The sequence below is a fragment of the Ctenopharyngodon idella genome, chromosome 9 (genome assembly GCF_019924925.1).
Source record: "Ctenopharyngodon idella isolate HZGC_01 chromosome 9, HZGC01, whole genome shotgun sequence".
Lineage (NCBI taxonomy): Eukaryota > Metazoa > Chordata > Actinopteri > Cypriniformes > Xenocyprididae > Ctenopharyngodon > Ctenopharyngodon idella.
In genome coordinates, this window is record NC_067228.1 from 24,448,094 (window position 1) to 24,460,619 (window position 12,526).

Sequence of the window (12,526 nt, forward strand, 5' to 3'; positions counted from 1 at the left end):
CTACTATTACATTTTAGATAGGGTAACTTGTAATCTGTAACCTATTTCATTTCCAAAGTAACCTTCCCAACACTGCATTACCCCCAACACTGAAACACAGTAAAATCCCACCTTCTAATTCAGCTTCCAGCTGTTTGAGGCAAAAGCAGTAGCATTTGTGCAGACTCACATCACAACCTTCACTCTCTCACCTTACAGTTACCTTCCTTTATACTGGCAGGCTGAACGTATCATCATAACCTTAATGAGACTCTTTTATTAGCATTAACTCTGACCTTTAAAGACCTCCAGGGCTATGTTGTTTCAGGTTTGCACATCTGTTTCTGTGTCAGCGCAAGGTAGGTTTGAAAATAAAAATGAAAAGAGAGGGGAATGCTGCTGAGATGGGAAAATCAAAACTATTTTGTATACATGAATTTATACATTTTTAAAGAAACATTACAGCAATTGCAGCTACTTTCAGGTTGAGCCTTTTATCTGTGAAGTATGAATTTATATGGAGAGATTTACATAAAAAAAATTTAAGTTTGGTTGATGTAATATGGCACAAAGGACCACAAAGATGCAGACATGAACCAGTATATGCACAGTCTTTTCTTATCACCAGATTAGGAAAAAAATGTTTTTTAGTATTGTTAGTCATTGGATTGAAGATTCTCAAATGTCACATCTCAAAAGTACAAAACGGCTATAATTGGGAGCATATAATCACGCTAAAACTAGCTACAGATAGTGTCTTCTAATCAAGAGAATCTAGACCACCACAGAAAGCATGTATTCTGAGCACGCAGTCATAAATGAAAGAGAAGCGTTACCAGCTCAGCCTCTCTGTCTGAGACTCAGTCAACATAAACCAGACTGCTATTTTACCTTCTAAAAGATGAAAGTAACCATTGCAGAAAAGCAAAGAGATATTTAAATGTCATGTTTGAATAATTTACTAGTTAAAACTATCCAACAGCTGATAAGATGTGAATCAAATAAAGGACAAGTGAGTATTTCTGTATCTTGAAAAACTGCAATTCGAGACATCTCAAATAGATTAAATGAAACCACTCAGCTGAAATCACATCTGAAGCTTTTTCCATCAATTTGCAACTAAAATAATAAGATGACAAAAGTAATCCATTTTAAAGTGATTTTTCATTTTCCTCTGTGTAAATGAATTCTACCCCTGCAGGGATATGCACATTTATTTCAAAAATGGAAAATTGTGTTTTGCATCACGGAGCTACTTGAGCATGTTTTGTCTTTATTGCTGGCGCATACGGTTCGCCAGTAACTGGTTCACACATTTAATATGTTTCACCCTATGCCTCGAAGGCATCTACCAATGCATTCTTTGCCATCTATCTGCCAACTTCCTTAAACAGCAGAGTGTTTAGAGAGAAATGGACACACACACGCGTGTACTTGACTTCAGGAGCACAACATTTATGGTTATCAGTACTGTACACATACATGCTTAGGAATAATAACAATAATAATAATGGTCAACATCAATTTAATTACACACAGAGCTCCACTTGAAGTCGTCATCTAATAAATTAGAAATAAATTATTACAAATGACTATCAATGAGACAATTCAAAAAGACAATTGTTCAGCACACAGATGTAACCACTGAAAATTAGAAAAAAAAAAATTAATCAAAGCACTAGCAATAATACAGAATCGCATGTAAGCATATATACATTCAGACAATGTACAAAATTTACAAGAGAGCCATGCTGTCACTTTAAAAGAGACGGTAAACAGAGAGGAATTTAAGCCTTTGAGCCCTTTCACTACTTCAGAGTGAGGAAAAGATTAGACTTTGACTCTTCATTGCTCCCACAGCCCTGATAAACATGGAGGAGAAACTGGGTGTGAAATCACCCTGCATCCAAATATGAAGGTAAATCAGAAATTAAGACTTAAAGGGTTAGTTCACCCACAAATGAATATTCTGTCATTAATTACTCACTCTCATGTTGTTCCACACCCGTAAGATGTTTGTTCATCTCCAGAACCCAAATTAAGATTTTTTTGATAAAATCCGATGGTTCAGTGAGGCCTGCATCGCTAGCAAGAACACTCCCTTTTTCAATGCCCAGAAAGCTACTAAAAACATATTTAAAACAGTTAATGTGGCTACAGTGGTCCAACCTTAATATTATAAAGTGACGAGAATACTTTTTGTGCACCAAAAAAACAAAATAATGACTTTATTCAACAATATGTAGTGATGGGCGATTTCAAAACACTGTTTCATGAAGCTTCAAAGCTTTACGAATCTTTTGTTTCAAATCAGTGGTTCGGAGCGCCAAAGTCACGTGATTTCAGCAAACGAGACTTTGTTAGATCATAAGTGTTTTGAAACTTCAATAGTTCATGTGATTTTGGCAGTTTGATACGCGCTCCGAACCACTGATTCGAAACAAAAGATTCGTAAAGCTTCTAAGCTTTGACTACAGTGGTTCAAACTTAATTATATGAAGTGACAAGTATACTTTTTGTGCGCAAAAACAAAACACAAATTACGACTTCATTTAACAATTTCGTCTCTCCCCTGTCAGTCTCCTACACTGTTCACATTGTATAGTAGAGTTGTCAAAAGTACCGACTTCGGTACCAAGTTGGTACTGAAATTTTAAAAATGTGACCCTTTGAGCGCTGTTGAGCGGATTCGTAAACACCTCTGATTGGTCATTGTGTTCATGCGCTCAGCAGATATGTCTGTGATTGGCTTCAATAATCAACGCTTCAAAAACATGTTGTAAATAGTCATCAATGAAGCTCTTCACTGAGCGCTTACACAGATACACACAGGAGCGTTTGAAAGCAGGCGTCTGTCAGCGGACTGGTCCGTGATGCTTCAAATGCTCCCGCTCCCAAATTCAAACACTTCTGTGTGCTTTCAAAAGCTCCCGTGCGCTGATCATTGTAGCCAATCACAGACATATTAGATGAGAGCGTCAAAACAATGGCCAATCAGAGGTGTTTACGAATCCGCTAACAGTGCTCAAAGCGTCACATTTTTAAAATTTCAGTACCGATTGGTACCGAAGTCGGTACTTTTGACAACAGTGCAGGCTTCCGTGTTCTACGTCAGAACTTGACTCATTATTGGCCGGCTCCTGCGTCGGCTTTCTGACATAGAACCTGAAAGCGCTGCACTGTGTCTACAATGTAAACAGCGTAAGAGAATATACGTAATTGTTGTAAGTCGTTACTGTTTTGTTTTTGTGCACAAAAAGTATTCTCTCCGCTTCATAACATTTAGGTTGAACCACCGTAGGACTATTATAACGATGTCTTTAATACTTTTCTGGGCCTTGAATGTAGTAATTAAAATGGAGGGGTCAGAGAGCTCTCAGATTACATCAAAAAGATCTTAATTTGTATTCCGAAGATGAACGAAGGTCTTACAGGCTTGAAACGACATGAGGGTGTGCAATTAATGACAGAATTTTCATTTTTGGGTGAACTAACCCTTTAACCCTGCTGCAGACTCACAGTATGACAAATGTTTTCACACACATACACCACCCTCTGCATATACACACCATATATAGACACACTCTCCTTTTCATGCTTTATACACACTCAGAAATACACAATCTTTTTCTGAGAAGTCCACCATTGTAAATCTCTTCCACCCTTCTAGGGCATCTTTCTTTAATCCCTTTCAAAACTCTCTCATAGTAGACAAGGACACTTTTAAATCATCCACACAAAACCCCTTAGTGTTCACAGTTACATCGTTAGGGCATCTCTCAAATCCACCGCCCCTGAGATTTAACTGGAAGCAAATCAAACAGTCTCTAGATACTTTAACCTTAAATGGATATAACAACTAAAAACATGTTGAATAATGCATGTATATCAGGAGTAATGATGGAACTTTCCCCACATGCATTGGCTAACAATAAATGCACAGAACATTTCAGTATATGCTCAGTAATCGGCTCAGATTGAACAGAGATTGTGTTCACCATACACAGTTTGACAGAATTTGCGTAGGCCCTGACACAGAGCAGATAAAGCCATTTGAAACGGTTATAAAACGATACACACTTCCCTGCCCGTACTGTAAACATAATGTTATCTGAAACATCTTTAAAAAGTCAGAAACGAACAGGAGGACTGAAGTTTAAATCTGTAAACTGGATATTCATATAGTCTGTCTGGTAGAACCCGTGCATGTTTTATGACAGTTTAGTCTCTTAAAAGCCAAGGCCGTATTTGGTCCCGTAATGGATCTCTTTTGAAATGGCTGCAGTGGTAATGAGACCATTCTTCTCGGACGAACTGAAACAGCAGCCTAATTATGGGAAGAAGAGCCTCGGAGGAGCAGACACACATACCACAACCATCTTCAGCAATATAAAATGGAGTTAATTGCAAGAGAACAGAGCCCTACTGTGGTTACACATTGTTTTGTAGGTAAACGATCCATTTGCTGCAAGTTTTCTGGCATTTTATTTTAAAAAAAATAAAAAATAATGGGAATACAGCAAATCGATTTGAGAATGAAAATCCCCATCAGCCATTGTAACCACATGCTCTTGATTTGATACGGCCGCAAAGTTCTCGGAATGGTTCGTTCAGTGCAATTTCTGTTCCAGTAGAAGATCAACCTCTCACTGCGGGGCCTGTATGGGCTGTTAGGGGCACTTGGGAGCCATAGTCATAGTCCAAATCTACAACATGTGAGCCGCCAATCAACCTGCCATGAGAGTAGCCCCTCCTGTCCGTACGTCTGTCACGGAAGTTCTGGATGTAACTCTAAAAGAGAGAGCGAACATGTAACCGATCTCTGATGAATTGAAAAGATAAGCATAGAGATTCATATGTCAGGTTCTGATTTCTAGATAATGTGAACTGGCAGATGGATTGGTGGCAAGACAGACAAATACCTACCGGAGAAAGTACATCTCCATCGAAGCGGCGGATGGTGTTGGGTTTCCGGCGGTGGGTGGGCTCTGGATGCTGGAGTTTGGGTGGAGGGTTGGGGGGATGAGGGTTGGTCTGAGGGGGATGGTGGTACTTCTGTTGCTGTGGCGGCTGTTTCTGTGGCTTTCTCTTCTTTTTCTTTGTGCATTCCCTTCTCTCTTCCTTTTGACGAATTCGCATTAACTGCACTCGTCTCTGCTGGTGACTGATGAAGACTTTAGGAAGAAGAAAAAGGAAGAAATGTTCTTATATGGCTTTAGCACATCAGGTCACAACTGCAAAACAGAGGCGTTATCCTAAGATATAAAGACTTGCTGTGTGTACTGGCTCGGTTTCTCAAACAGTGGTCCAAAGCCAAGCTGCTAAACAAACCGTTGAGTGTTTTGACACATTCTGCTCTGCACAGGGCTAAATCGACATTCTGTTCTCTGTCATTATTAAAAACAGACGGATTATTTCTGCCCATTCAGTCACTCTGTTGTGCCTCAACAGCTTCGTGGCCCATCTGTCAGGGAATTCATGTAATGATCTTTCTTTCTCGCTCTCCCCCTCAGAAAACACTCCTCCCACTCTCGTCTCTATTCTTCTGCCCCTTCCTCATCGCAGCCCCCTCCCCCAATCCACCAAACAAGAACCCAGCTTGTATCCATGGCAACCACCCCCAGCACAGTTCACGCTGCCCGTTTTCCCAGTGCGCGCTTTAATTCTGAATCTAAGCATAACGTTTTGTTTAGCTTTGCACTGACAAGGAGAAGTAAATATGTACTTTTAATAGAGAAATATTCAAGGTCCTGTCGACGTCTGGCAATATCTTACTTCACTTTCAACTACACACAATTCTGTGTGGTCTTATCAGTCATAGAGAGTGTGACTTCTACCCTTGCAAATTTCATGCATACTCTCTTGCTGTGCTGAAGATGTTGGTGGTTGCTTTCTACAAGACAGTGATGAAGCAGTTTAAAAGTCCCCATTCAAGGATTTCAGGTCAGGGCTTCCCATTGAGTCACGCTGAGACTCTATTGGAGCTTGTATGGAGGGCACAGCTGAGCCAGTCTGATCTCCACAGGATCACTACCACTGCAGGTAATTAACTAGGACATCCATAAATAGATAACCACCAAAAACCTCATCACCCCTAAACTCTCAGGATACCCAAGGGGGAAATTCAGAAAGACACCTTGTTTTTAATGAAGTCCACCGAGGGACGTCCTCTTAAAGGGATAGTTCACTCAAAACCCTAAATTTGGTCATCATTTTCCTCTCCAAACTGTTCCAAACCCAACATTTTGAATGTTTCGGATTCTTCTGTTCATATTATGAAAATCAATCTCCAAAAGCAAAGGTTAAGGTAGCATGAAGTTAATCCATTACTCGACTGGTATATTCCAAGTTTTCCAACAGAAAGATCAAAATTTACACCTGTATTCACTCTTTTTGGAGCTTGAAAGTTGTGGACCCCACTGACTTTCATAATATGTACAAAAATTGTTTTTAATTGTTCCACAAAAGAAAAAAAATCATACAAGTTTGAAACAACATGAGACTAAGTAAATAATGACAGAGTGAACTATTTCTTTATAGGAACTAATGGTAATGTTACTGTCCAATCTTGCTCCTGAAGTGACACTATCCTGCAGAGTTTAGCTTCAGTCCTAATCAAACACGGCTGAACCAGCTAATCAAGGTCTTCAGGATTACTAGGCTGTATCCAGAATCGGCCTCTATACCCTCATTCGCAAATCCCTACATTCACTCCTTCAAGTGGACTAGTGGAGTAGTAAAAACAAGTTAGTGAATTTGGAGACTGAGTGCACCGGAAGGGCTATGGACACAATCACAAGTTCATTCGGCGCGACCCTCACAATGCATGAGTATTCTCTAGAGCAGGGGTACTAAACTCTGGCCCTCGAGGTCCACTTTCCTGAAAAGTAAAAGCCTCGTTCAGACTGTTAGTCCAAATCCGATTTTTGTGCATATCCGATTGAAATCAAATCAGATTTAAGTGTGAATGACAAAAAATTCACATGAAATGCAATTTTTACAAATCCATTTCAAACTACATTCATATGTGGTTTGAAATCCTATTCAAATCGCATTTCTGGAAATCCGTTTCAGTCTGACTGCTCTGATTGGATATTGCGTGGTTTATGTGACTTTCTCACGTCACGTAAAACATAAACTTCAGATGTTGTTACACAGTTGCGATACACAGTGGCTACGTTTACATGCACCCAAATAATCCATTTGTAATCGGATTGATGGTTAAATCGGATTGAAAAACGTTCACGTTAATCGATCCGTTTGTGCTCGATCTGAATGAAATTTCGATCAGATTGGAAGGGGTGGTTTATTCCTTTTCTAATCCGATCCAACAGCAAAAAATGACCATGTAAACACTTGAATCCGACTACTTTCTCAATCGTATTCAGAAGTCTCTGGGGCACATGCGCAGTGCAATGTTGACACGCATTACGCAGTGCCCAAGTTCACGTTCACGTCTTTTTATCTAAAAACCGTTGCTGATTTATGAATGTGTATGCCAACAGGGCAAAAATAACGATGAGCTCTGTTGGTGTCACGTCCATGGTTGTCTCCGCAAGTGTGATTGATATGACATCACATGCAGAGCACAAAAGTTTTAATCGGAATGTATATAAAACACATATAAACACATATTTGAATCAGATTACAATGTTTAGAGTACATGTAAACAGATCTGCAATCAGATTCAATTCTTTCGGATTGAAGAAAATTGGTGCATGTAAACATAGCCAGTGTAGACAGTCAATAATTTAGATCAGATTCCAATTATATACACAAATAATCGAATTTGGACTGACATTGTGAACGTAGCCTTAGCTTTAACCTTGATTAAACTCAACTGCCTGTAACTTTATAGTAAGCCTGAAGACCTTGATTAGCCTGTTTAGGTGTGTTTGATTAGGGTTGGATCTAAACTCTGCAGAAAAGTGGACCACGAGGGCCAGAGTTGAGAACCCCTAGAGAGTACATCGGCTGTACACTTGTTAAAGTGGTGCATTATGGGATTTAATTAGTGCACTTAATAATGTCCACTATGGATTCAGAAACACTGAACACTGTGTATCGCAACTGTTCAGATCCAATTTGTTTGCCCCATGCTGCTCTCTCATTTTCCTGAATATCTGCATTGGTTTCTATGGCAATGACGTTACAAATGGCTGTCCCCTCAAATAGTGTACTATATAAGGGTGTAGGGAGCAAGTTCAGACACAGTTGTAGATAATTCCAGGCAAGTGTGTTTGGGGAGGATTGGATACTCCTGTGTTACACTAAAGCCCCAGGTATACTTGATTTTCTGCATTTCGTACCGTATATACCACACAAGCCATTCAAAGTATACTCCATCGACCATGAGCGTAAATGGACATTTTTGAAGTGCATCCACTATTGTTTTTGAGTGCTCATGACGTAATTTACATCACACGGACTGTCCACAAGCCGGAGCGGAAAGCGGACAAGATAGGTTTACTTTTGGCTTAAGCCACAATTTTGTCTCTTTCACTATAATTGCTATAAATGCTAGCCAGACTTACCTTCTGTGTGTGAATATCCTTCAGCCGTGACCTTCCACTGAATAAGAACACCCAGCAGCGCCAGCACGGGCCAAACTCCCATGACCACCCACGTGAACCAACACACGGGGCGAGGTGGATCCACCTTCACCCTCTCATAGATATACCGTGTCAAAGCAAAGAGCTCGACAAAATAATCCACAGTCACAGTCACCACAGCTGATCCGAAGACGGCGGTGGAGAGGGTGGTGAAACAGCGCTGCCACTGCAACGTGAGCACAGCAAACAGCATCCCCGAACCCAGCAGCACACCCAGGGGAAGCCACACTGTCCTCGGGTGGTAAAACTCCTCCAGAACCACCAGAGAGGCAAGGGCGACCAGTAAACCCAGGAGAAGTCCAACCATGAAAAGTCCCACGCTGCGGACCAGCATAGTGACCAAACCGCACAACGTGCCAATGCCCAGGCCGATGCCCACACTGGCCTCCACACTTAGCTGAGTATCCATGACCCTCTCCTTATAGCAGAGCATGAAGATGATGATGGAACCAAACATTAGACCCGTGAGGAACATTACGGCCTTGAAGCAGCGGTACCCTACAAGAGAAGAGGGCAGGATAGGGGAGGAAGAGGTGGGAAAGAAAGAGATAATTTTGGAAGAGAACATGATATTATTATCAGACAATGAATAAGAGTAATAGTATATATTAGGGCTTGGAAATAAAACAATCTCAAAACAGCATTACAATAAAATATATGTTGATAACGATGATAAGCTCTGGACATACTCAATATGGATAGTTCAAATAGCCCATCATACAGCAGAAATCAACGTCAGTCAGTCGGTTTTTGGCTTGCACGTCAATGTACACGTCCATTTCCTACCATAAAGTCTATGCTACAGTTTAAGAAAGCCTTTTTTATTTTAGAAAGGCTTTCATCAAATACACAATGAAACTCACAAAGTCTTTACAACAAAATTATAATATCATAGACAGTATAAAACAATGGACGTAGTGTCTGTGACGTGACCCGTAGGTTTCTGAAGAGCATTTTTGAAGCCCAAAGGGGGCGGAGCCAGCCATTGTCATCTTGGCAGCGCGTCACTCAAAGAGGCGGGACGTGAGTGGAGCTGAGACAGCAGACAAACAGCTAGTAGTGACAGCAGCGGCAATTTAAGGCAGAACTTTAAGACTTAATATAATTTAAACGGATGAGTTATAAAAAAAAAAAAATTCACCCCCCTCACAGTTGTCATGAAGGGCAAAATTAGCTATAAAGACCAAAACTACTTTTTGTACCAGGCTGTAAACATTTTTTTTCCTGCTGTAAAGTTGGGCATTTTAACATGGGGGGTCTATGGGATTGACTCCCTTTTGGAGTCTGTCTCTAGCGGCCAGTCGATGAATTGCAGTTTAAGTCACTTCCATGTTGGATTCAAGAGAGAGACCGGAAGGTTGCCGCTTGTATAATATATAATACATAACAATTGTACATAACTAATATATTATTACTATTGTATATTAAAATGTACTTGTAATTTACTGTTAATGTCAAATATTTTTAAAGAAATAAAGACATTTTTTCATCCATGTTTTCATTCATGTTGTGCAGTATTTTACTGTACTGCAGCACTTTATAGCACCTTACATGTAAAAAAAACAAATAATGTAATGTTTTGTTGTAAATTAATTGTTATATTTTCATTTGAATACATTTTAAAAGATTGATTAAATTGTTAAAGTTTTACGAATTAATTTAATTAGAAATCATTGATGATAAATTTGTATTAAATCATAAAACACAGCATCCAGCAGAAATAAAATGAAAAACACAGAATTTGGGGAAAAAATAGAACAGATTTCAAGGGGCCCTACATTAAAAGATAGCTTATTCTGTTTGTAAAAAAATAAGCTATGTTTACATTCATTCTCAAGGTCTAACAAACATGTGGAATGCATTTCTTTGCCCATTAATGGCATAAAATAAATACTGTGATAGGCTAAATATTGATATCGAATGATATCAAAAAAAAAAAAAAAAAATTATATATATATATATTGTGATGATAAATGTTTTTGGCCATTTCACCCAGACCTAGTATATATTTAACAAGATAAGAATCAATACAGTTGTCCGTCGCTGGGCCTATTTTTAGTGATACAGTCAATCATTCCTGAAACTATGGAAGCTTGTTTCCGCCACTGAATAAAAAATAAAAAAGGTAATTGCGACCTTTTTATCTCACAATTCTGACTTTTTTTCCTCGCAATTCCGAGGTTACATCTTGCAATTCTGACTTTTTCTCAGACTTTTTTTCCTCACTTATATTGCGTGATATAAACTCGCAATTGCAAGTTAGTCTGAATTGCAAGATATAAACTCTCAATAGTCTGAATTGCGAGATATGAAGTCGCAATTGCATGTTATAAAGTCATATATTTTATATCCCACAATTCTGACTTTAGAACTGTCACTATTATGTTCAGTTTGATTGGACTTTCTGTTTGTTTGTATCTGTCACATGTTCCTTTGTTCTGTTTCCCGCCACTCGTCTGTCTCCCCGGTTACCATCGTTATTAGTTCATATGTGTCAGCTGTGCCTTGTCATTATCATTATCATCATCATCATCATCCTCATGTGCACTACTCAAGTTGTACCCTCACTTTCAGTCTCTGTTCGGTCTCGTCTATGATATGTGTTTGTGTTGCTGCCTGCTTGCCTGTTCTGTTGGATCTTTATATATTAAACTACGTTTTGGATTGCACTCATCTTCCTCGTCTGCCTTCCTTGCAACCGCATGTGACAATAACTCGCAACTGCGAGTTTATATTGCGCAATTCTGAGAAAAAAAAAGTCAAAATTGTGAGATAAAAAGTTGCAATCATCTTTTAAATTGTTTATTCCATGGCGGAAACAAGCCTCCACATGAAACAGCTCTACCAGAGATAAACATTTTGTTTGGAAACATATGAGTGGGATCACCAGAATTGCCCTGAGTGAAGGTGTTTGATGCTCTGTGCCATTAATGTCCATTCTGTTGCTACAGTTACTGTACAAAAGTAGCTTTTAAATCGATCAAAGCATTGTGCTTTTCACTGAGAGGTTATCTGCTTTCAAATTATGCAATTTAGAACTGTTGATAATGGCCCAAATTAGCAGCAGAAGTGCAGGAAGAATAAACAACATGTTTTAACATTTTAACAGTCACATTGGGGCCAGAATGCCACAGAGAGAAGAGACTCTATATGCTGCTGTTCGTCACAGCTGAGATGGCCTCGATCCTCTCTCTCTCTCTCTCTCTCTCTCTCCCTAGCAAGTAATGGGCAGTGAAAGCAAATTTCACAGTCAAGTGATGGTGATAAAGCTTATCTAATAGAGAGGGACATAGATTTGTCACCCTTGTCTGGTTGTCACATTCAGATGGTTATTATGTGAATTAAATTTAGCTATAACAACCACAGCTGAAACGATGTTTGTGATAACGAGACAAAAACATACCCATGCATTCAGGTCATGCCAGAATCTGGGCTCGTTCTGAGTAATACTTCTTATGTAAATCTGCATTTCTCCAAACCAGTCTGTTCTGCTGTCTGCAATCTTCTAAATATAATCAGTTCATTCATCCTTTGCAACCTACCGAAGAAGCAGTAGATGATGCCAAAAAGGCAACACATGGAGCAGACGACAGATGGGACCACCTCATAGCGCCGTTCAATGTCCTCATCACAGCTGAACAGACGCTCTGGACTGCCATCCTGAGAGGGTGGGGAGAGCTTAAAGGCCAGAATCCGGGCAGTGGACGTCATGCTGTCAGTGTGTTGTAACGTATCTTTACGGGAGCGAAGGAAACAGGGAAAGTGGGGTCATGTGGAAGGTAAAGGGTGCAGAGAAGGTTCCCATCCACAACAATTCACCTGTTCAAAGAGATAAGAAGAATATGTGCAGATATTAAATCATGAGCGTCAGAGACAGTTCAACTCTACCTGTCAAAATAAACATGGTATAGCCAGATCAAATTTAAAAATTCTCT

General features: G+C 39.6%; 1 protein-coding gene across 1 annotated transcript in view; it reads right to left on the reverse strand.

The window, feature by feature from the left end:
* Positions 1–1,413: 1,413 nt before the first annotated feature.
* tmem198a (transmembrane protein 198a) overlaps positions 1,414–12,526 on the reverse strand; it is a 28,853-nt gene continuing 17,740 nt past the window's right edge. Inside the window, exons 2-5 of the mRNA XM_051906757.1 lie at positions 12,134–12,410; positions 8,514–9,089; positions 4,906–5,153; positions 1,414–4,770 (exon numbers count right to left, since the gene is read on the reverse strand). Of these exons, the coding sequence (XP_051762717.1) occupies positions 4,618–4,770; positions 4,906–5,153; positions 8,514–9,089; positions 12,134–12,302 (1,146 nt within the window). The 5' untranslated portion in view covers positions 12,303–12,410 and the 3' untranslated portion in view covers positions 1,414–4,617. The remainder of the gene's footprint in view (positions 4,771–4,905; positions 5,154–8,513; positions 9,090–12,133; positions 12,411–12,526) is intronic.